This window comes from Diadema antillarum, unplaced genomic scaffold (genome assembly GCF_040938485.1).
Source record: "Diadema antillarum isolate AM-2024a unplaced genomic scaffold, OU_Dant_1.0 seq00001536_RagTag, whole genome shotgun sequence".
In the NCBI taxonomy this organism is placed as follows: domain Eukaryota; kingdom Metazoa; phylum Echinodermata; class Echinoidea; order Diadematoida; family Diadematidae; genus Diadema; species Diadema antillarum.
Window position 1 is genome coordinate 585,115 of NW_027272268.1, and position 26,615 is coordinate 611,729.

The 26,615-nt window shown below is 37.7% G+C and overlaps 1 protein-coding gene across 1 annotated transcript; it reads left to right on the plus strand.

The window, feature by feature from the left end:
• LOC139710494 (deubiquitinase DESI2-like) lies at positions 1-25,963 on the plus strand. Its single transcript, XM_071622409.1, has 6 exons — positions 1-140; positions 8,220-8,538; positions 10,184-10,256; positions 18,188-18,281; positions 19,091-19,232; positions 24,586-25,963. The coding sequence occupies exons 2-6, from the start codon at positions 8,431-8,433 to the stop codon at positions 24,781-24,783; spliced, it is 615 nt and encodes a 204-aa protein (XP_071478510.1). The 5' UTR covers positions 1-140; positions 8,220-8,430; the 3' UTR covers positions 24,784-25,963.
• The last annotated feature ends 652 nt before the right edge of the window (positions 25,964-26,615 follow it).

Here is a 26,615-nt window from a genome sequence, read left to right on the forward strand (position 1 = left end):
TGAAGTTGTACACATCGCGTCGGATTCGGAGAAACCATTGTGAAGCAAACCAGAAAACAACTGGCAGATTAATGACAACAACATACTTTTTGACAACTGCGACTGCGCTTTTAAAGGAACAGAGCAGTTAGAGGTTTTGGGTGAGTCCCTGTCTTTCAGTTACTTTCCGTCATGGCATTACAAGATCAAAGAAATGTGAATAGACCAAACGTAGCCGCAGTTCATTACCAACACAACAGTCAACACTGTGAATTACTGATGCTGCTGTACACCGGCGCAGCTCCTGGCTTACCTACACAACCGTAGCTCAGTATTTTAATGAATTTACGCTACCGTACTCGTAGCCGCAGCAAGGAGGTTGAAGAGATGGAGTAAAAACAGAGTTTGATTTCTGTTATAATGTTCATAAATGAGAAATATGGAAATAAAAGAATTGAATTGAATTGAATTGAATTGAATTATTCCCTTTGATCTATGTTGGAAGCCGCTGCTCAAAAATATTTGAAGCATGTGCTAAACTTGACCGAAAGATCGGTCTGTATCTGTCCGTCGGGGAATGTTCCGCGGAGACTGCGTCTGGCTTCACGGATCCCCTCCGTATACAGACCGAAGTCAATGATGCCAGCTCCTGTGTGGCAGTAGCGCACAGATCAAACGTTACGATAAACCAAATTTCAGACAGCTTTTTTACATTCAAACAAGTTTGACATGACATGACACATTATGCAGCAATATTTGGGGTTAATTTCTCACATTTTGCAATCGAAATACTCACAGTAACGCGGTTATAATGCAGAAATTTTATCCATATCGCAACATCGCCGTTCGCTAGCTGTAGGTCGCCATTTTGAATCTGTAAACCAATCACATGCGAGGTACTTTATTAAGTAAAAAAAACACGTAGAAACTACCTCGCATGTGATTGGCTAAATAGATTCATACTGTATGTTTCTGCAGTTTGAACGTGACGACGCGACGGGCTGGTTGATGTGTGTTTTGCGTTGAAAATTCGACCGAAATATTGGATTATTCATTAATCTGGTGAGTGTAGTCTATTCTTGAATAGTTGATTTAACTATTCAAGCTTAAATTTGCCGACCTACACGTGTAGGGCCGTGAATTAGACGCAATCGAGAAGGGTGAGGTACCTCACCCAATTTTCCATAGGGACAGTGGTTAAGAACATCCACACAGCAATGGGTACTACAACCTTCCGTCTGTCTATGGAGGACGGCGTTAATGGCAAAATACAAAAGAGTCCTCCGGACAGACGGATCTTTCTGTCTAGTGCTAAACAGGATCTGCCGCGCCGATACGAAGACAAGGAATTGACTCGTGTCTCATTGCATAATCACCAGCCACTTTCAAAGGAAGATATGATATGTCTTTGTGATGGTAATTACTTTTCGCTATCCCTTCTTATAAAAGGTAGGTGGTACAGACACGAGGATGCGCGAACAGAAATTGAGGAAAAAATGCTGAAATGAAGATGAATTACTCGACTGGGCATACGCGGGCACTAATTAGTGATATATCTATCATTCTATCAATACAGAATTATACTGGAAGATTATTACATGTTAGTTTCATTTGGGGAAATTAAGTGGAAAAGTGATAAAACCAGCTTTCCAGGATGTTACAGTTTTAAACATTTTCACATAATACAGCTCTGATTTACACTTGTGCGCAAAATTCTGAACGGAATTGACTTTTGAGTTTTGTTTTACATGCTTCATCATTAAGTGAAATTTCAATTCATTTAATAGATAAATAAGCAAAATATGGTCAACATTATGATATCGTTCAAAATGAATCTTCAGATTGCTCAGCAAGACGGCGGCTTGGAACATCGGTCATCAAAGGCATAAGTGCACCTGTGGAATTCTTTTGTACATCAATAGAAATCTGACAACTGTTTGAATAATTACAGCCAGTTGGAACTCCATAACCTCCTTGGTCGCAGTATCTGTACTAGTACCACTGACTGGGGGGGGGGGGGGGGGGGGGGGCACTGCACTACCACGTACCAGTCGGGGATCGGAGGACGGGGAAGGGGGAGGGGGTGCATTTGGTCATGCTGGTTGCTGCAACTTTACCCAACTGGCCGAAAGATCGGTCTGTATCTTGTTGTCGGGGATACATCACATGTTCAGCAGAGACTACGTCTGCGTCTGGCTTCACGGAATACTCTCCTAGTTGGTCCTACTGACGTACTGTCAGTACTGACTGTCCAAGTCCTACACTACAGATGAGAGCCGTTAATTTAAAAAGAAAAATTCATTGTAAATTTAGACATTACAAAAACTCCACCGGACAGACAGATTTTTCTGTCTAACGACGTAATGTTTCACAATAACATAATACACTTCAATGAGCAATGGCATTGCGATACTTTTGTACAGACACAAGACCATGTAAACAAAGAGCCAAATGTTATGAATATAAAATTATTAAATGATGTACCAGATAATGTCCTCTCGTCGTGTTCTGTGTAACTAGTACATACGTAGATCTACTGTCGAAAAGTTGAGACTTTTTCCAGTCTCCCACTCTCGGAGATGTCTCAGACACCTCATTAGTTGTGACCAAGTCATGGAGAGTACTTGTCCATGAGGTCTCCAAGATGTCTCTGCAACCTTGTGGAGGCCAATTGGTGACCTGCCAGAAATGTCAACAGTCGTTGGGACTCCTCTGCAATTAAGAAGACATCTCGGAGATCTGTCACAGCGATGTGTCCACTTCTTTGGGTGCATACTGTATGCCAAATATTTCGCGAGGTTTTTATTTTCGCAAATTTCGCGAGTCAGGTGCTATTCGCGAAATTAAAGACACCCGGAAATATTGACTCTGATCCCGATGTGGATGTAAACGTACACGTTAACATTTTCTGTGTTCGGTACAGGACTCCACGATCGCGAATTTAAGTACTCGCGAAATCGTTGGGAATTCCCGATTCACGAAAATTTAGACTCGCAAAATATATGGCGTATACAGTATGTTGTCACCTTGTTTGGAGATGTCTCAAACATGGTAGACTTCACACTGGAATTGCCTTCTTGGTGAGAGCACAAGCCATAATTTTTTTTTTTCCCAGAGTTGCATTAGTCGCGGCAGTCACAGTGAAGTCTCTTCCAGTAAGATAGGCAATTCACTTCCTGTGTCAGGACCTGCGTAGTACCGTATTTACTACAGTAGCCATAATTCTAGTAGAGCTACTTCTGCTGTAAATCTACTCGATCTAGTTTAAAGTATACTTCATTTGTTTTTATCAGTTTTTGGGATGTTCTTAATTTCAAGTTCAATTTCAGTCAAAACAGTTAGTTTAAGATGTGTCCAGGATTAACGTCTTGGTGAAAGAACGGACATCCAACCATACCTTCAGGTTAGCAAAGGGCTAAGATTAGGGTTTTACATGTAAATTGAACTTATCTAGAGATCTGTCATATCTATTGATGTCATTAGAATCAGAGTCAGCCCAAATTCGAACTGAACCAAGTAATGTTAGGAAATAATCAAAACATGGATAGCTTATTATTGAGGGGGGGGGGGGGCACCAGGCTCAAGCCCCCTCTTTATTTTCGGTTAAAAGAAATAAAAATTAAAAAATGGGGGTGTGTGCGCCCCCTTTAATTTTGCAAAGACACCTCCCCTATAGCCTTTACAAAATTTCTCGATCCTCCCCTAGCTGCTAGAGTACCACTATGATGCAGTGACTATAGAGCAGGACTGACTGCAGGGCAAACTAAAGATGCGGCCATGGATTGATTGTGGGAGGTATTCTATGGGATTTGTTTTTATACTTTTTTATTTCATGAGGGGCAAAAAATGAGGTACAATCTGATCATTTGTGGCCTCCCCACCATTGGATTCATGTAGAAACAAAGCCATTGATAAGTGCAGATATTTCTCGCTATTGCCAGTGACGTAAAAAACTCCTGCGCACGCTGAAGAGTTCTGTCACAGGTGCACTGTGGGATTCCTCGGTCCCTTGTTCGCTTCCGGTTGTCTCACGCGAGTCGCAGTTCCCATACGATTCAATGGAGTTCTTTGTCTGCTTTTCCGTTGTTAGCCCTATTTTTCTTGGCTACAATTCAGCTTAAAAGAGTTGAAAGTGTCTAAGATTTACTGATTTGCGGTCGTTAGAGTCATGGTTCACTACTGCAAGGCTTCAATGTGCTGGTCACATGATGGAAAGCGAAGAAATCTTCAACAAAAAAATACCTCTTTATGAAGACAGAGCGTGATGTAAGTGCATGTGCAGCCAAAACCAGGGCAAGTTTGTCCCATGAGCTATCCAATAATGCATTTAAAACGCTGCTCTGCGCACGGCACCTATGTATTGGCGATACCCTCAATTGAACTCTATTTCACTTTTTAGTAGCTCAAAAGCTGGTTGAATGTGTCCGGAACCACATTTTTGCTGTCAAAACAATACAGATCTGATACAGTCTATGCCATGTATCACATTGATTGTGTTATGCTGATGTGAATGCAGAATGCTGTGTGACAACGTTAATATTTCCAACTGTAATAGCAATGGATAACAGCAACGAATGTAAAGAATCCAGTACTAGACCAGTACTCTTTTTTTTCCTACCAGATGTGTAGATTCTCTGCAGTTTGTATACGAATACACAAATGCAGATTATTTTTGAACTGTTTGTATTATAAATGTCTTGGTGCAAAGTTTACCATGCATGATGAAAGAGTTTCTTCTGGTACCCTTCACTCAAATTGTCCTTAGCCAACACAGTCTCTCTGACTAAATATATTCAAGTTCAAGTTCAAGTTCAAATTTATTTCCATTCGACATAAAATCATCAAACAAGTCATACAATGAAAACACATAGATACAAATATATGAATATCAAAAGAAATACAAACACAAAACAAGAACAAGAGCCGATGCGTAAATTCATGTGAATGGGGGGTCAACAGAGAAGAGCAATAAGCCTTGTAAATCGCTGACCCCTAGAAAACATAAGTATCAGGAGTATAGAAAAGAAACTAAGGAGGAAAAGAAAAGGACAGGACTGAAGAACAAATCAAAAGACATACCACGTAAATGCAATTAAGATAATCATTCTGAATGAGAATATGAATTCAGGAGTAAAAAATTATAATTCCTTTTAAAACTATTCAAAGACGGTTTCATTTTCAAATCAAATGGTATTTGATTCGGTCTATCAAATCCAATCCGATTAAAATCCAATTTTGGTATATATATTAAATCCAATCTCTATCCTGAAGCTTAATTCCAACACTAACTGTCACATACACTTACATATTCAGGAAAATCTGTCCACATTAAAAAATTATTTCATTCAGAATATTTTGGCACATATTTAGTTACCTTTTATATTCTTTAGTTGGAGGATTTGTTTTGGAACTCTTGCAGGGGTAGTAGCCATGAAGCTACCCACACTGACACAATGTACAGTGTACAAAATGTACTGCTGTGTCTTGTCTGCCACAACCACATCTAGTGTCCCATGTTACTAGTGCTACTATGGCATGTATCATGATCAGTACTTAGAAAGAAAGATGTGAATGAAGTAAAAAAAACAAACCTATTTTGGGCATTCAGTAAAAATTTTTATTAGTGTGTAACAGTATGTAACTCTACAGAGTGTGGAAGAGAGGTTTGCAGTAACACCTTGGAACACCTGTATAGAGTGTCCCGTGACTGTTACATTCACTCTTTTAGTAAAAGTTTGCTGCTGGTGGGGTAACAGAAACATATACGTCCCTGACTCATCACATGAAGAGAGCATTTTGATAAGTGTACAATCTAAGTGTTACACAATGTGGCATTTTAAAGCTTGCCTGTCTGTTACAGCAGAGACTTTGTATTTGCTATCTCACAAATATCTTTAAAATTTTGCAATTTACAGTGTTCATACATATTTGTATAGCAACTTTCTCTGAAGAGCACAGGAATGCATACAGCTGTATAGTACAAGTAGGGTTTTGATATACAATGTAAGTCTGCCAGTTGAGATGGATTTTAGCTGTGTGTTCTTGCTTTGCATTGCCAAGTCATGACAGATTGCCAGGATATTCTAAGAGACGTCCCAGAATCATACAATGTAACAGATATGGGAAGGTTATAAACCCACAGACTGTCATGCTTTTATTTTGCTTTAGTTGTCTCTATGTTGAGTTATGTGTGTCTGTGCCAAAAGACATTGTTTTCTTGTAGACTGATGTTATCCTAATTAGAAAATGAGATATAGTATACATCCTGTCTCCCATTTTGTTGTCTGTAGATTCAATTTCCTACAGAACAGGATGTGTACGTACATGATACTTTTACACGAATGTCCTTCCTCTTCAAGAATTATTGTGTGACAAACACATTACTGAGTAATATTTTCAAGCCCGTACCTGTTTCAGCAAGAATAGGTGGTGTGGTACATATAAATGCATTTCACAGCAGAAAGAACAAAAATGCAGCTGCTTACACAAATTGTTTCATTTTGCAATGTTTCTGTATCATTGTATGGCTCATATTTAGAATTGATTTGTGCAAAATATGCAAATGTGTATCAGGGGTACCCTCGTACTGTTTTGCAGGCACACCCAAAACTTTTTCATCAGTGTATGCATTGTCTTCATGGTAGGGTTCAGCACATTGTCTTACCGTCAAGAATGTGCACAAATTAGGTTATGACAATGTTATGCATCCACACTAATAAAGTCTAATTTCTGTGCCATGCCAGAGCTAATCAGAGTTTTTGTGATCATTTCCCCCACTTTTCCATGTTTTTATTTTTATTCTTTTTTAATCTGTTTGATAGACAAGTTCAGTTCTCTTTAGAAATCATTCCCCTTCATACTTAAAGGACAAGTTCACCTTCATAGACATGTGGGTTGAGTGAATGCAGCAATATTAGTAGAATACAACAGTGAGAGTTTGAGCAAAATCGGACAATCCTTAAAAAAGTTATGAATTTTTGAAGTTTCTGCTCAGTCACGGCTGGATGAAAAGACTACTATAGCTTGTGATGTCACATGAGTACAACGATATAAAGAAAGAATAAAGAAAATTCAACATACATGTATTTCCATTTTTCTCCCATAACAAAACAACACTCGACTTCTCTCTTTCAGAAGGCAGGGGGAATAATATTACCCTTAACATACGTCAGTAGCAAGTCGAAGAACTGTGCACTTTATTCAAAAAGTAAAGTTTGGTGAAATTCTCGTTTTATTTTCCTTATATAGTTGTACGCATGTGACATCATGTATACTGTAGTAGTCTTCTCTTCCAGCAGTGACTGTGCAGATACTTAAAACATTCATAACTTTGAAACTTTCACTGATGTGTTCTACTATTTGCTGCATTCTCTAAATCCTAATGAAGGTGGACTTGTCCTTTAATAGGCTGCGATCTTATTTTCTTCCTGTTGCATTACTTGCAATGATGTCAGTTACAAGTGTATGTAGCTAATTTTTTTCTAGTACACCATGCATTTTGTACTTCTGTAGGCTGTATGCTGTCTGTAGATGATTTCACATAAGCAGGAAACAGTTACAAGCGAGAGTAATGAATTAAAAAACACACGGTGACACACTCACACACACCCACACACACACACACACACACACACACACAAAACCCTATATAGATAAGTGATTTTTCTGTAGAGAATTTGGCCAAATTACACACAACTACATGTAGGGCGACTTCAATATCATCATAATATTGCCACCTCATTGTTGTTACTACATGTATGGTTGTCCCTATTAGGAGACATGTTCTAGTAATTAATGTGCATCAAATTTCTTATTCATCCTCTACATAGATTGCCTGTGATTTCAATTATTTTTTGGAGAAACAACTTATTCTTGACTTTGCATGTTTTATGGGAGATAAATTTCTCAGTCAAAAGATTATGATTTTTAGTAATCTGTGGTCTTTTTTTCTCCTTTTTATGTAGTGAAAACTAATGTTTCAAGCAACATCTTTGAGTCATTATCATATTTGATGCCCTAAGTGTTTTCTGTATTGGTTATAAATCTGCTGTCAGTCATATCTATAATTTAAAGTAAATCCAGAATTTAGCAGAAAATACATGAATTGTTTGCATATTTGTAATTGTCAGCAATATGTCATTTTGTTCAAATTAATCTTGGAGGAACCCATTGGGGAACCCATGTTTATGTGATGATACAGATTAGATTATGAAATATCTCTATGTCTTATTTCATTTCAGGCATATCAAATGGCATTTGCAGCTACACATTCAAGGTGGTGATTGACTACACATTAAAGAGGTCGGGTTGTTGGCACATGTAGTGCTTAAAACGCGTTGCGGTCAGCTCTCTGTAAGCCCAGTGAACTGGGAAGCAGAAGACCAACGCAGGGACCCGACATCTGCTGCAGAGCTGTGGAAAGTCGTACAGAAGGTGGATTAAACCACGGATATGACTGCCGTGGAATTCTGTGGCTTGTACAGAATGTCTTCGTGTGACAGCGAGAGTGAGGATAGGAGGGACAAAGGAGAGGAAGTCAGGATAAATGTATATGACATGGTACGTACATCGATGTTGATGACTTTTGAAATGATGATGCAGATTGTGGTTGGCCTAGGAACACATGATGAAGTGATGCAGTGGGGTATTTGATATGTCAAACAATCAGACGTTACTCATGTCCATTTGTTAGTGACCCATAGCAGGAACAATTGACCATTGAAGTTCGAAGATTCATAAAAGCACAGTTCGATCTTATTCTCCCACAGAAATGAGTATCATTGTGTATCTTATGAGCAACTTTATAACAATTTCTTTAAACAAGTAGCTTTTTATAGAATGTGACAGCAGAAATAAACTGTGCTATATCCGTGCTGTCTGATTTGGTCGGCTTTCCTTATGATGGTTCAGACTGCTGTAAAGGGATGGCATATCAGTATTGGTGGAGATGAGAATTGGGCTCCTAACTTTTTGTGAAATATCAAGAAACCATTTATGAAATAGTACAGAGCATACTATTCTAAGAGGAATTCAAAGTTCATTTGATGAAAATCGGTTTCGGAATGGCTGAGACATCCAAAACAAAGTAAAACAAAGCGATCATAATAAAAGGTGGGTCCCACCTTTATTAGGATTGCTCTGTTTTGGATATCTCAGCCATTTCAAAACCAATTTTCATCGTATGAAACGTTGAATTCCTCTTGGAATTACATGTTCTTTCATATTTCACTAAAGGTTTCTCGTTATCTCACTAAAAAATGCTAGAAACTTGAAGTGAGGTCTCAACAAAAACTATACGATCCCTTTAATATTAGCCCATGTTGATTATTTCCTGTGAAGTCTTGTATGCATGTCTTTCAATAGCTCTGCCATATGGACATGGCCATGATCTCTAGAGGCTGTGCTTATTTAGTGGATACGTGCACATCAATCAAAAGCTAGACAGTCAACAGAAAGTGTATGACCTTACTGCTGACAGCATGAATTAACGTGACAATGGCAGCATAAATTTAACATGACAATGTTTACAGAATCCAGTATATAGTGTCAAAGAAAAAGAAGGGGGAAAAAATGATTGCCATATTATTACTGTTGCGATGCCTGTGCTGCCAGGCCACTGCATGCAGTAAACTGATAATTTGCTTGGAGAAATTTTCCTGTGACGAGGGTTCAGTTGATACATATCACTGTTACATCTATTTGCAATGCTTGGAAATAGTGAGACTACGTCAAGAAGTGATTGCTCTGTCACTGATTTGATGAACTACAGCCATTATCCTGTACACAAGGATTTGCTTACTTCATGCATGTCCTCACAGAAAGTTAATCAAATGAACCGACACTGTATCCAGTTTCCAGAGTGCCAGCAGGGGAATTGAATTGTAATGTATGTGAGATAACAGTGTACAATGTACAAAGGTATCTTGTTTCACATAATATGCACTTAGCTCTCTGTAATGTCTTGACAGGGATCTTTTGTTATTGTCATTGTTCTTTTTTTCCCCCATCACCAAAGGTTTGTGACATATTTTGTTTTTTCTGTTAGGGGAAATGTTTTCTCTTTGCTTTGTTGAACTTAGGATTGTGTTACTAGTGTATGTTCATTTTCACTTGCTTGTCACTGGAAGTTTCTGAATATTAAACATATTTCAAATATTACCTTGACTTCTTAACAATTCTTCTTTTTTCCCCCTTTCTGTTGCAGTATTGGACAAATGAGTATACAACAACATTAGGATTAGGCGTGTATCACACAGGCATCCAAGTATATGGCAAAGGTAAGCAGTAGGGGTCCTATGCATGGAATGTAGTGAAGAGAAATATGCAATGATGGAAGTGTGATGAACATTACAAATAACATATGTTAGTATTTGTTGCATCATGTACCTTGAAGCACACAACGCATGTTTGGCAGATATCCGGCAGTCTATGCAGTCACATTGAAACCTGCACAGTATACTATACAGGTCAGCTTTGCCCATTATGTGTGTGAGAGAGAGAGAGAGAGAGAGAAAAGGCTGCATTCTTGTAAAATGTCTGGCAGATGAGGATTATGTACAACCTTGAATTCACACTTTGAACACAAAGACAATAGTTGCTACTGCTGTTGATAATCAAAGACTTCAAAAAGAAAAAAAAAACACCATATGTTTGTCACAGAAAGCATTGTTTCTCAACTGTATGTAGAAGTGTTGGTTGCAACCACTGAGCCGTTTATTAGCTCACCTTAGCCGAAGGCTCAAGTGAGCTATTGCGATCGCTCTTCGTCTGGCGTCCGTCGTGCGTCGTGCGTCGTGCGTCGTCCGTCGTCCGGCGTCCGTCGTGCGTAAACTTTTTACATTTTCATCTTCTTCTTGAGAACCGCATGACCGATTTTCACCAAACTTGGCAGGTAGCATTCCTAGGGGGATAGGATCTCAATTTGTTCAAATGGGCACCATGGCCCACCTGGGAGGCCCCAGGGGGGCCCAAACACACTAAAATTAAGGAATCTTTAAAAATCTTCTTCTCTAGAACCAGAAGTGATAGGGCTTAATTGATACTATGAGTAAGGACATTGATGACTGTAGTTTCAAGTTTGTTCATGGGGGAATCAGGGGTGCCCCCCTTGGGACCCAGGGGAGGGGGTGGGGAGGGGTCCTAATGGGGCCTAAATTGTACATTTTCATCTTCACTTTGAGATCGCCATGTCTGATTTTCACCAAACTTGGTAGGTAGCATCCCTAGGGGGAAAGTATCTCAATTTGTTCAGATGGGCACCATGGCCCACCTGGGGGGTCCCCAGGGGGCCCAAACCCCCTAAAATTAAGGAACCTTTAAAAATCTTCTCTAGAACCAGAAGTGATAAGGCTTAGATGATACTATGAGTTAGTACATTGATGACTGTAGTTTCAAGTTTGTTCATAGGTTTGGTGGAATCAGGGGTGCCCCCCCCTTGGGACCCAGGAGAGGGATGGGGAAAAGTCCTACAGTTGAAATGGAGCCTGAATTGTACATGTTCATCTTCTTCTTGAAAACCTCATGATGAATTTTGACCAAACTTAACAGGTAGCATCCCTATGGGGATAGAATCTCAATTCCTTCACAGGGCTGTCTGCCCCCCCCCCCCCCCCCCCCCCCCCCCCCCCCCCCCCCGGAGTTGAGGGGGGATCCATATGCAGACCAAGTTTCCAATGTTCTCAGGTAAGAGTGTGCAAGAATGCATGGAAGGTGAAATTGCGATACTCAGGTGAGCGCGTGACCCGCGGGTCTCTTGTTCTTGTTTAAAAACGCAAAGCAAAGATGACATTCAACTGTTTTTGGTTTACAGTGTACCTCATTAAAAAGTACATGGTACATGTTAAATGTATTCCATTCTCAAAATTTTATTGATATTTCAGACTTTCAACAAAGCATGTAAAGGGGTGTGCAAACTTTTCATTGTAACTTTGATACAGTGTAGATGTTTGTATGAATTTTACGTCACTCATACATATAGTAAGTTACATAAGTACTGTGTTAATTGCTTCATTGGATGTGCTTTTAGAGGGCCTTGTAGGCATTTTGCATGTAGTTTGTTACCCCTTCACTCAATATTACAGCTGTAGTACATCTTTGCAATTTAAAAAACTACTGTAGTTCCCTGCAGTTCAGGAGTGTTGTAAGAATAATGTCCCAGGGTATAGCCCATGTTTTTCTCTCATTCTGCACAGCTTTTCCTATTCGATATAAACATTCCTATCATGTCAGAGAAAAACTTTATAGCTTTGTGACCTAATTTTTGTGAATTTCAGTCACAAATTTCTATCTTGCCCCTCCTGTTCGTGAGTGTAAAAGCTTGGCTTTGCCAACATATTTACAACTGTACATATTATTATAGCAAACTGCCTGTCTTCTGCTGAATTTAGTTGGTAAAAGTTGTCTTGCTGCTTATCAATATCGTGACTTTCAATTTGTATCAATAGAGTCAATATGGCAGTATCCAAACTACTGTAAAGCCAGAAATATTTGCATGCATTTTAATTTCACGAGAGCCAAGAATCGCGAAACTGAAATGCACATGATGAAAGTTCTTGTCTACACTATATGCATTGAATGCCAGGGGCAATTCGCAAAAACTCCGTGCCGTGAAAAAGGCCATCGGCTCCAATTCGTATAAATTTGTGCCGTGAAAATATGCTTTCTAGGATGCAGGATGATACTAACCATTTAACATAGTGTTATTGTAGGTGGTGTGATCAGAAAAGAATATTAATAAGGTTAAAGGGATAGCAAAATGAGGCATGTTTACAAGGACTCAGCATTTTGCAAAAGAGAAGGGATATGGTAAAAAAAAATGCTCATTCACACACATGCACACACACACAAAAATGATAAGATCATGATTTTCATTTGACTGCAATGATTACACTACAGCTCTCAAATGAGGTCTTGCTGCCTATAAAACAATTTCCTGTGTGCAGTGCTTAATAATCCATCATCCATTAATGTACATTTAGCCAGTGAATTACAGCTGATTTTCAAGATTAATTGTGTTTGCAGTGCTCTTTAGAATGAAGTCTGTGCTTGCAATGGAACCCACTATCGTTCATCCCATACTGTGTAATTACACTGGAGAAGCTATTGTATGGCTGTAAAGTGCCATTCATTTTGTATTATGACTATGTTAAGTCAATTTGGCTCTGTAAGCTGCTTTTCCAAGTTCAGAGCCAATCAGCTGGCATTAGTGTTGCCACTCTCTAGAGTCTGTACATTTCACTTTCTCTGTTTTGTATTGTGTTGATATTCTGCTGGCGTGTTTTGTGGCCATCTGTCTAGTCCAGTCATCCTTTTTTCCTTGCTGTGGTGTGAATTTTTGCCTCTTTGCAATAAAGATGCATTCTGTTGTCTATCATAGGGTCATGCTGTCCATTCAAATATTATTTGCATGCTTGTACATAATTTGAGACTACGATAACATACATAGGGTCATACACCAAGCATGCAGTCTCTAGTTGGTATGCATGTCTTCAAGATAATTGCCCTTCAGAAGGGGAATCTACTCATGATAGTGATTAAACTTGCATGCAGTCTTTCATTATACAAACAATGCAGTGTCAAGAGTGCACAAATTATGCAGATGGTGATGTGTCACAATTTCAAGCTCATTGACCATGTCTGATAGATTTTTTTTTCAGCTGCTTCTGAATAATTGACTGTTCAGTACATAAATTGGGGGATTGAAAGGCCATCATAGCTGAAAAGAATCCCCCTTCCCACACCAGCCCCTAGTGGCCATTTGTTGTAGTAAAAGGTTGATTTTCAAGGTGGTAGAATCCTGAGAGATTAAAGGGTGTGTACAGTTCTGGTTGAGGTGAGGATTTAGCTTTTAACGTTTTGCGAGATATTCAGAAACCACTCTATGAGATGTCAAAGAGCATGCAGTTCTAAGGGGTATCAAAAGTTTATTTGATGAAAATTGTTTTTGAAATGGCTGAAATATCCCAAAACAAGGTGAAACAAAGAGATCCTAATAAAAGGCGTGGTCTGTCGCCTTCTATTATTATCACTTTTTTGGATATCTCAGCCATTTGCAGACCAATTTTCATCAAATAAACGTTGAATCCTTCTTAAAATGACATGCTCTTTCATATTTCATAAGAGGTTTCTCATTATCTCACTTAGGAATGTTCAAAACATAAATCCCCACCTCAACCAGTACTGTACAGTCCCTTTAAATATCCATGTAGCAAAGGCCTCTGGCATTGTAGTTAGAGACCATGCTGAATGGACTGTATCCTACATGTACAAAGTTATATCCAGCCTTATATTGTTCGTGTATGTAAAGAAGAAAATACAAGGGTTCTTGTGATTACTGTTTGAAGAACTGGTACATGTATGTGTGTGTGTGTGTGTGGGTGTATGTACATAATTCATGTCTATCCAAGGATGTATCATACAGCATGTGTAGCTACAACTGTACAAGTTCCTGTGTATAAAACATGAAGAGCACATACAACTCAACTGTAAGGCAATGATAATAAACAATTTGTGATGCATTTCTGACATAGGGACATTAGCTGTATAGAGCTACAACCAGCTTGTGCTCATTTTCTAGCATGTTTTATGAAGCTGAGTTTATACAGTATAATGCAATTGAATCATAAGATTTACAGCATACCTGTACCTTAATATGTCTCAATACTGGAATAGATACTGATCACTGCAAAGGTATTAGGTTCTTCATTTGATATACAGATGTGTACTGTATTTGTGCCAAAGAATTGGGTGGAATCAAACCAGAGTACACTAATTCAAATTGTACAATGTACATTGTATGTCAGCTGTCAGTTTGTATACGGTACAAAGTTTTGATATAAATTACTCACGTGAAGTACCCATTCAAGCTTAAAGGGTGTGTACAGTTCTGGTTGAGGTGAGGATTTAGCTTTTAACGTTTTGCGAGATATTCAGAAACCACTCTATGAGATGTCAAAGAGCATGCAATTCTAAGGGGTATTAAAAGTTTGTTTGATGAAATTCGGTTTGGAGATGGCTGAGATATCCAAAAACAAGGTGAAGCAAAGAGATGCTTAATAAAAGGCATGGCCTGTCGCCTTTTATTATTATCACTTTTTTGGATATCTCAGCCATTTAAAACCAATTTTCATCAAATAAACGTTGAATCCTATGCTCTTTCATATTTCATAAGAGGTTTCTCATTATCTCACTTAGGAATGTCCAAAACATGAATCCCCACCTCAACCAGTATTGTACAGTCCCTTTAATTGTGACAGATTTGCACAAAATATGGTATTACTCCACCTAAGATGTAGATGTATACTCACCAGGGGTTGTAAGAGTCGGTGAAATTGTAATTTAATTGAAACAGATTTTCTGTATGTAAAAACAAACAAAAACAAAACAAAAAACGGTGTGCACGTGTATGTGGGGAGATGTATTTTTTCATGTGTTCTATCAAGTTTGAGCAAACTGTAGGTCATTTTTAACTATATCACATGTGCTAGAGCATGAGATACAGTGTAGATAATTTTAATGCAGATATTACTGCACCATGTACACCTTGTACATGCAGAAAGAGGGCAAAGCTGTTTATTGTTGTTTTTTTTTTACTTGTTTTTAAATACACTGTACGTTGGATTATGCAACCATGTTCCATGACCATTGTGGTAAAGTATTAAAAAAAAAAGTCAAATGCTAAAGGCTTGGATTAGCAGTGCCATGTAAGACACACTGAAACAAGAGCTGACGTCCTGACGATGTGGTAATTGGAAGTGAGTGACTAGATCCCTTTGAACTAACCCACTGTAATCCACGCTGCAGGTCATGAATGATACATGCATTCTGGCATGCTGTGCTCCCATTACCTTACCCCAAAGGGGGCTGACATTCTGGGCAATGGATGACCCATCTAGACAGTCAGTCCCTGTTCACCCAGCTCTCCTTGGTATATAGCATGGAGCTACTAACAGTAGCTCCATGGGTATAGTGAGAAAGTTGAACTGCTCTTGGCTGATTAAATTGTGATTACACTGTACGCTGAGGCAGTCACCGTCTTGCGCTGTACTAAGTACTCATGTGAAATGAAAGCAGAGGCCTTAAATGATTACACTTGGCAGTGCACACTTGTATTGTTCATTGCTCTGCTGTGCTCTTTCAATATAATAAAGTGGAGAAAATAAAAGAGCTACATTGAATTAAGCAAGAGAAATGTTGACGTACTGTACGTACAATTGTACATAAAAAGCTGTGTGGGGTTTCAAAGACCAATTTGTGGAAATCGTTTGGGATTTGAATCATGATATTGGCTTTGAATACCCTTCTTTAATAGACAGTTACTGTCTATTTACTTTTAAATGCTTCTATAACATATCATAGAGAGATTTAAATGTCAAATTTCCCTGGGGCTTGGCAAAATCTTCATATATTTTATATTTAATTGAATATGTGAGCAAATAGCCCCATAACAAGATTAATTCAAGTCCTTCCAGAAGTACCATCTGTTCAAAGGCTTGCGGTGAACCCAAAATGTCACCAGTTTTTAGAAGGAAAATGTACATTACTTCACTATATAGGCCCTATTGGCTTTATCCATCTTTATAATTACTATTGTACCAGTTACTGTCCATTACTTATAAATGCTTCTCGAACATGTTATAGAGAGTGTTAAATATCCAAGTCCTTCTAGGAGTACCAGGTATCCTTCATATGTTTAAGGGCTTGTGGCGAACTCAAAATGTCACCAGTTTTCGAAGGAAAATAGTTTGACCTTTGATATTCACAAAGGTATGGCTTACAATCTACAATGGATGCTTAAAAGTAGCCAAGAGAGCTTCGAGCCTTGGAGAGTACTTACTTGTAAATGAGAAGAAAAGGGGCTCCTCCTGTAAAGCTTGTAAAGCTTCATTGAACAGGAACGTATACATGTCATCTAACTAAGGACAATGCATAACGTGTACTAAGGGACTGTGACATGTCATTGCTTTGAAAGGGCACTGTAGGAATCAAAGTGAAATCCGACTGTGGTTAGTTATGGACTGAAATTACGCTTTTTTTTTCTTTTTTTCTTTTTTTTTTTTTTACCTGTACCCCTCATTTCTCCCTCACATCATAGAGAATCAATCACCCTTGATCTGAGGGGTTAAGGGAGCCATTCAAAGCATGTCTTTGGAATGCATGACTTGTGTGATCCCACAAAACTTAGGAGTACATTCACTTTCAGCTATCACAAAATCTGTATTACTCTGTAGATTGATGGCTTGCTTCAAATCTGAAGTGGATATTCTGATATTTCACTTACTGATATTTTTTTTTTTAAGCAGTTGCATACACTATGGTATTGCATTAATGATCTGGCCTCACTAAAAAATTGTACCTTAGAGAAGAAAATCGAGTTGGTTGAATGAAACTGGTAAAATATGAGCACTGACCAGTCAAAGTTTGATCAAAATCAGACTAATTTTGTAGAAGGTAGGTCACTAAAAAGCATGATCAAGTTATCCCAACATGGTTTCCTTTTGTTGGGGGACTTTGATCTGCTTTATCTTTAGCTAACTTCTTTACTGGACTATAACAAGGCTTGCTTAAAGATCTTTACATGCTTTTGTGTGGAAACATAACAGGCAGCCATATGACTTCTTGAATGTGTGGACAGGAATTAACTTGGTCTTCTTGATAGATACAATTTATGTGCGTACAGTGTAAAACACATGTGTCTGAATAGTAAGGATTCTATGAAAGTTATCTTTTGAGAGGACAGCACTAAGCTAGACAAGATATGTTTGACATTCAATGTCATATCATTTGGCAATAACTGCTGTAAATGTGGAATGTTTTTGTTTTTCTCTGCTCTGTCAATTAATGTATGTCATACTGAATAGAATACATTGTTGTTGTTGTTGTTGTTATTTTAAAGGAGGAAGAGAAAGAGAGAAAAAATGGGGCCCTATACATCAAATAATTTGCCCCATAACGAGTATACAGAGTAATACAGATTTTGTGATAGCTGAAAGTGAGTGTACTCCTAAGTTTAGTGGGATCACACAAGTCATGCATTCCAAAGACATGCTTTGAAGAGCTCCCTTAACCCCTCAGATCAAGGGTGATTAATCGTTGTTGTTGTTTTTTTCGTGATAATGTCATTACAATGAATAGTATCTCTGATTCATCTGAAGGAAAAATTGTATTTATGATATTGTATTTTTGATATTGTCTTTCTTTCATCTTTCAGAGTATGCCTTCGGTGGTCATCCATTTCCATTCACGGGAATATTTGAAATTGAGCCCAAAGATGTTTCAGATTTAGGGGAACAATTCAGCTTTAAGTAAGTATCATACAGAGTTTGATGTCATTTAGATATAGCATTATTGCACCAACACCAAAGAAAGACAGGAATGAGTTACAGACATTCGTAGACTTCATTTGAAAGTACTCCCCCTTTTTTTAATCATTAATTATTTATGTCTGCCTATTGTAACTGTGATTTGTAAATTAGTATGACAGTTACATGCATCAAGCTTGGCAGTAGCCTTATTTTTACTGGCCAGAGAAAAGTGCAAGAGATTTTGTATGCTAGAATGAAATTGAAGTCTCATGACACAAATGATCAGTGATTGGTGTTATTGAGGTAATATTTCATTGACTGGTCAAATACTGTTTGATATATATTAAAAATGTCATTAAAGTGAAATTATTAATGTGTGCTCATTCACTGTAGTTCAGTCTGTTTTCAGCTGTTATGACAGCAGCATTTACCTTACATGTAACTAATGAAAGAAAATTATGGTAGGAGAATAGTGTAGTGTCTCAGTTGTTTTCTGTGATATTTCTTGTCATAAATCTTCTTGTTGTTTGTTCAATAAAAGTACATTTCTACAGTTGATAATACTGAATAATGTTGAATAGAATGAATGATCTAGTGAAGGCAATGATGTTGCACGATTAAAGTGACATATTCAATAATTGTGGCCCTGTAGGGAATCGAGAGGGAATGATATTGAAGGCAATGGTATCTCACAATTACAGTTATGCATGCGATATTTGATGTCCCGCAGGCAAACAAGAGTGAATGATAGTGAAGGCGATGTTATTGCCCGATTTTACCTGACACATTGAATATTTCTTGTCCTGCAGAGAAACAATAGTAATAGGTCAGACCGATCTGACGGAGGAAGATGTGATCAAGGTTGTGGATTGTCTCGGCAAGAAATACCCCGGGGATGCCTATCACCTTATCCACAAAAATTGCAATCACTTCACACAAGAACTTGTACAGGTGAGCCTAAGACATGTACATTGTATTTATCACAGCATAAATGTGTGTTGTTGCTGGGTTTTTTTATAGATCTAGGACATAGATCACATCTTGCCAGTTTTCTTGATGTTGAGAGTACAATGTTGATGTTCTTTTGGCAGTTGCTGCTTACAGTACCCGTTATATAAAATATCATTCATGATGTTGAATGGCGGCTCGTCATTGGTAGACACGCAAATCGTCCTCTCCACTTTTAGATTCCATTTCCTGGATTTAGTGTAATTTCTCGAAATACTTACCTGGATTTATTATCATATCATCATTTGCTAATTCCACCATGAGCAAGGACGGACGTAAAAAGTATCCCAAACGTGGGAAACTGCTGGATTTGGAAGATGGCGGCACCTGTAGTGACGACAGTTTGTCTGGGACAGGTGAAAGTAAGCAAAAGTCCCCTTTGGGGATGCACAGCACAGTGTTCAGAGTGCATTGATACCAGTACTTTCTAGTCCAACCATGGAGGTACCTCCATGGTCCAACAGAATACTAGTCTACCAGTATTTTGAGCGGCCTGTCTGGAACTTGGAAACAAGTCAGATACATACAGCTGGGTGTACGTAGCTTCTTGTTGACAACTACAGTAGTTCACACTCACTTTACTCTGTTTTGTGTACACACCATTTACTAGCAATGTAAATTTACATTTCCTATAGAAATGAATATATTCATTCAGCTCTATCAAAAGAAATTGGAAATTTACCTAGTGCACACATTTTGATGAATCAAATTTATATCCCTAGCTGGTGCAACATTTTGCTTTTTCATGATAACAATATTTACTAGTTTGTAACTGATTGAAGAATTGTCCTACATCAACCCAAATAAGCACCAATTATTCAGTGTTTCAGTAGTAGCAGTGATAAATCAGTTGCAGTAGAAATAATTTGATGCAAGAATCCATTAATTTAGATATTCACTTTGCTATAAAAGATATTTATGTAATTATTATTTTTGTGTGTGCAAGTACTCTTGAAATCTGATAATAGTCTTGCCCAGTGGATGTTGATACAAAGAGAAATTCATATCTTACAAAGATTCATATTAACTGCTTCACAGGTCTTTGATCTGTTTTGCAGAGCATTATGTAGGATAAGAAAATCAAAATACCACACTGTGTGTTACCTATCATAATATACATCAAATTCTTTATTGTGAAATATACTAAGGTCTTCTGCAGCTAGAATATATGTGTGTAAAACCAGATATTGTTGTATTCCTTTTAATGTCGTTAATTTTGTGAAAGCCAAGATTTGCGAAATTAAAATGCACATGAAAGCTCTTGTCTGCACTATATGCATTGAATGCCAGTGGCAATTTGCGAAAATTTCCTGCCACAGAAAAGGCCGTCGACTCTAATTTGCAAAAATTTCATGCTGCGAAAATTTCCTGACGATAACTACTTCATGTACATACTTATATGTACATTGTAGCAGAGCTCAAGATGCTGGTTGTTACAAGTACCAGTCCAAGGAGTTTCTGAGTTAAGATGGTTTGCATGTAATCTCAAGACACAGCTCCAAGGCACACTTGAGTTTTTGATACAGTAAATTGCTAGTCAAAGTGTAAATATCTGATTGAAAAATTTTCATGATGCTGATGCTTTAAAGGAGATAGAGAAAAAGAATGTTATACTTCATATGTTAAAAATGTCATTATCTTTACGTGATCAATGCAATACTGTAGTACTCTTAACCCGTTGAGGACGAGTCCCGAGTATACTCGGGCAGGTGTCTATGGGAAATGCGTGTTGTAGCAAAATCAAACCGTCCTCGACGGGTTAAATCTCATTTCATGATGTTACTCAAGATTGCTCTTTAAAAGATAATACAATTCAGTCCCCCCTCATTGAGATTGAGACTGCCAATTTCCATTCCATTGGTATTTCCATGCTGATAATTGCATTTTTCTTGTTGCCATGGTTATTTTCTGACGACCACATTGTGCAGAGACAGAGCCTGAAAATCAATTTTGTCAAGAACTTCATTTCATGTAACTTACCATCTCCATGTGACATATGTATTCATACTGGATTCTCATGAACATGCTGTAAACACTAGCTTTAAGATTGAAAAAAAATCATCCTGCTTTTCTCGCAGCTTTCAAAATGTCAGATATCACAAACTTACAATTTCAACTAAACCACCAGTAAACATTTTACACAAGTGTGTGACACAATGGCTGTATCAAAAATAAAAGGCTCCGTGTGGGTAGGCCTACTGATATACTGTAAAACTGGAAATTTTCATGGTGTTGAAATTTTCGCACATTTCGCGCATTCATAAACTCGCGCAAAAATAAAAGCACACAAATATTTTTGCTTGCCATATGTTCCAGTAGTTGATGTCTTGATTCCGCGGAATTAAAAACCTGCAAAACTTGTACCCGTCCGAGCGCGAAAAATTAGTCGCACAAAATATCCACTTTTGCAGTAATCTGACCAGTATTTACTGGCTTGAAAAGAGAGCAAAACACAGCCCTGTAGTCTGGTGCAGGAATTACAGCATACAAGTTTGTATGACTAAAGCTTGGCCCTCTGCAGTAAATGACTTGCAGTGCCATCTTTCTCTTCCCACCTCACTCTCTATGTACAGTATATTCATTCTCTCTCGGCCTGAAACTGTGAAACACATGCTAATAGGCAGATCAAGGCTACTTCCTCATAACTTGCGAGACAAAGTTGTTAATGTGTGATCACAGTGAGAGACAGTCGTTAATGGGAGATCACAGGGGTCATTACACTTTTTTTTTGTGAATGATGACATTAAAGTAATGCCCTCCACAGTGTACTTGATATCCTTACTGAGGATTCCTATCATAGTCATTTTAAAGGACATTCTGTAGTAGAGACTCATTTTGCATTAAAAGTAATCAGTTTGAACTTACCCTGTAATCATTTGTACAGTTATGCAGCATAAAAATCAGGTTCATAAGATAAAGATATATGCCATGAAAAACTGTATAAGTCTGTTGATTGAAATCCTGGCCAGTGGTATCGAAATGAAAATAACCAGTGTAAGTTTCATTTCTTCTACATAAAGTGCTGGTATGTACACAGTGCTTCCTCTCTTTGAATATTGTGCTGTAAGCATCAAGCAAACAGAAGTAGAAATTTCATCAAATTTGGATGTACATGTTGTAGAATAGGGACTTTATGGAGCTTCAGTGGTTCATATGGTTCGTGGAACAATGATATTTTGTTGCAACTACAATGGACTTAGTGTACAGTTGCATATGACTGACTGTATGTGAAAATAATTACATTCATGAGGTAAAGACATACCTCATAACACAAAAATATTCAAATTATGCTTTTGAATGACTATTTCCAAATTTTTCAACTTTTCATTAACAATGAGTGGAAGCACGGAGTACAGAGATTCTTGATCATAATCAACAAACAAACGTGATAGGTTTAGGTTATTATTTGTTTAGTTTTTTTCTACATGTATATATCTTCATACCATTGTAATAGTCTGAAATTGCATCAAATTCATCTCTGCCTCCTCAAATCTTGAATATTGATAAAAGAGGTATTCTTGCTGTGTTTGAATATATGAACATTAGTCTGAAAAACAAACAACTGTATGATTTATTTCCATGTTAAAGAAGAAGAAAACTCTTCCTTGTTTGTTCCTATTCACATGCAGCTGTGTGTGTGTGTGTTTGTCTGCATGTGGAGGTTATAGAGATTAATACAGTACTTCCTCTGGGAAAAGGTCTGTGTTATGCTGTGTGTAATTTGCAGAACATTCATTGCAGAAGTTTTCTGAGACACTGTTCAAGGATACAGTGTGATAGAATATGTAAGAAAAACAGACATGAATATGTTATGTAGAGTCTCATCAAAAGTCGCTTTATGTCTGGTATTCTCATGCAGCTGACAATAAGATGTTTTGATCACCTGTACTGCTGTTTTCATCTGCCAAAGAACCTGCTGGAAACTATTAATAGTCATCATCTTGCTGAAATTCCCTCAGTATGCAGCATGTACTATGCAGTATATGGCTTACACCTCAGTATAATGTACATACTTTGTACTTAGCACTTTCAAACTGAATACAAACTTATTGAATAACAAAAATTGAAAATGAACTATTTCTCTGTATGAACATTTATACATAACACTTTTACGTGAAAGATCCACGAACTGTATGAACAACCGAGTTAAAGTGTATTACACTAACTGTATGAAGGTAAAATTGATAAGACAGTCTGATCTACATGTGCATTGTGCAAATGTAGCTGCTTACAGTTTGCATACGAATTGTAATAGAGTATATAGACTATGTTTGCTAAATTACAGATTGCAATAATTTTGTGCAATAGCTCTAAATGCAAGCTTGGTCAGATTGTGAGATTTTGTAGTATCAAGGTGGAGTGGTACAGTTACAGTATACTAACCAATACATGTGATATCTACAATTGTGCTATTATTATGTATGTATACATGTACAATGTAGGGTGCAGTTGTACCAAAAGCACACTTCTTGAAATACAATATTACAGAAGTAATGAAAAAGAAAAAGAAGAAGAAATGCTAACAGAAACTACTCAATTTTAATAATATGAGTACCAATTGACCGTATCTTTCAGCTCATGGATGTAATACTTGATGAATGAAGACTAGCCGTGATAATTGGGAATTTCCATATTTGCCAGCATGCAGGCCGCATGCATTTTTTTTTTTCCAAGCATTTGAGATCGCACAGTTTTGGTGTGGCCTATGTGCAGCAATAGTGCAAGCTCCAAATACAAGTGTTTCTGTGGCTGGTTGCATTTTTATGAATTCTTTTTTTCTAAAAATGTGTTGGCATACACCTAACATGGAAGGAAAGATAATTTTGGAAACTTTTAGTCACATTAATTTCTCAGTGCTAAATGCAGCATTGATGGAGCTTGATGCAGCTCCATAACTTCCGTCTTGCATCAAGTTTTTCTTCTACCGCTTCTGAAAAGTGAAACTAAGAAGGGGATTTTCTATCCTTTATGTCTCCATTCATGACTTTGCCCTTCCTGAGATTATTGATATACTAGTGTTTCTGAATATATCTGTGTGACTTAGAAGAAAAGAGGTGTACAATGTACGTATGTATACATTTCCTTTTCAGAAGGATAAGTTTGTTGTTGTTGTTGTTGTTGTTGTTGTTGTTGAAGTATTTTTCTCTTTAATCCAGGCGGTAATAGGAGATCAACTCTGAGCTCAACAAATTGCCATACAGGTGTTCATTTTGTGCATGCTCCTCTTCTCTTTAAAGACTTCCTGCCTATAATTTCTCACTGCACTGTGGCTTTCTTGTGTCTGGTGCACCTGTAGATACTCTGCGGTAAGGAAATCCCCTCCTGGATCAACCGACTAGCTGCGGTGGGAGCCCGCCTTCCCTTCATGGAGCGCATGCTGCCAAAGGAGTGGCTTACCCCCCTGGCTCTGGTGGAGGGTAACTCTGTGAAGGAACCGGAGCCAGCTAGGACCCCAAGTGACTCTGAAACGGGGAGCAAGTCATCATTATTATGACAGCCCTGCCAACCTCTTTGAACATTTCCTTTTTATCCTTTTTCTTTGGACTGACTTACCCCCATTCAAAGTGCTTCAAATTTTGTAACAAAAAGAAAGAGGCATGTGGATGTGAATTCATTTGGATTCTGAGATCAGTCTTTAGAAGTGAATTTCATCGACTTTGTGCTCACAAACATTAACTGACTCAGTATGGAAAGGGAAGAGATACATAGGCAATTAATACCTGCATACACTCAAAACAATAAGAAGTACTTACTAGTCCATTTTATACAACACAAGAGCATGAAATTATGTACTGATGCTAATTGAGCAACAAAAGAGTCTTTGGGTAATTGGTTATATCTCTGCTTTTCAAGTTTGATATACCCTCACATATAACAGTTAAATTATTCATTCTAAATGCGCAGGTTGGGGTAGGTAAGTACATCCTGGAAGATTGTTTATGACATTTAGGAATATTTGATATGATGAAAGCAAACATAGATATCTATTTTTGTGTGCATTTGTACTTGTGTATATATACATATATATATAGCTAGTCATATTTAGAAAATGCAAAACTTTTTCCAGTGTGTAAATTTGATAGCACTAAAACTGTTTAGTTCATCTGCGTAAATTATTTGTACCAGAAGATTTACTGACAATTTAGATAAAGTTTTTATCTTTGTGGAACATGAAAGTATTTTAATAACCACTGCTGTTCCTATGGGTAACTATAAAATCTATGAGTATTATGTAACATGTGGTTTGTGCCTTTGTGAGTACATGTAGGAAAGAGTTCTGCATGAGATTGCTTTTCTATGGGAGAGAATGTGTGAAATAACTTGTGTGGTTTGTTACTAAGACATATGAAGACTCAGGAAAAGGTGCACTTTTAAAAAAGAACTGTTCATCAGAACAAAATCAGCTGGTCCCATGTGGAGAAATGTCCACAAACCTGTTAATGGCTGTGACTGTCCATGTGCTACTTCTTCAGGTATGATGTGCTTTAATCTTTATTTTCAAGCTAATGCATAATCTCACCTACATGGATCAGAATATCAAAAGTACATGTGGGTATTAAAGTGCTTATTTTGATGCCCTATCCAAGTTTCCTTCAAAAATAACAGTGGCTTCTTTCTGAGAAATTTTCTTGTGCGCACAAAACGGCTTACTTCAGTTCTTCCCATTGTGTGCCTAACAGGGTCTAAACAACTGAAACATGAAATCCAAAGACACTTTCATGAATGGGATATAATTACTACTTCTTGTTTCCTTTTACCTAAACATTGTTTAATGTATCTGATTTTAGTGATTTAATGTGAAGAAGACCCAATCAAATATTGTGTTCTGTTTTGGTGTCATGTTCAAAGTAAGGTGGTGTCTGCACTCTTTCTCCTTTAGGCAAAAATTGCTATAGGAGCCATTGGGTTGACAACAATGTTGTGAGATTAGGGTTGGAGTCCTAAAACAGTATACATCCTTCTGGGGGTGTAGCAATGCAGTTTGATCCTGGAAAGATGTGACTTTGTTCAGAATTCTGCCCCCTGCCCTTCATCTTGATGGGCTTGGAGGTTACAGCTTACCAGATTAAAGCCATGGTAGCTGTGTCATCTGAGAGACCTGAATGAGTTCTTAGACATAAAAATCTCAGCCTTTCAGGTCATAGGAAATTTGATACAAAAAGATACATTTGAATAGATTGTATGTGATATTTTCCATTGTCTGCTGGTCTTGTGTTGACATACAGGTGTATTTCGGTGCAGATGGTGCTATTTCCTTCATACCACACTTCATATCACCATTGATCATTGCCTGTAATGTATATTAAATATTTTTTGCTCAATAAG

Coding starts and splice junctions, on each gene's coding strand:
- LOC139710494 (XM_071622409.1), top strand. CDS start 8,431: ATGACTGCCGTGGAATTCTGTGGCTTGTACAGAATGTCTTCGTGTGAC. Junction 8,539..10,183: donor GGATAAATGTATATGACATG/GTACGTACATCG, acceptor TTTCTGTTGCAG/TATTGGACAAATGAGTATAC. Junction 10,257..18,187: donor CATCCAAGTATATGGCAAAG/GTAAGCAGTAGG, acceptor TTCATCTTTCAG/AGTATGCCTTCGGTGGTCAT.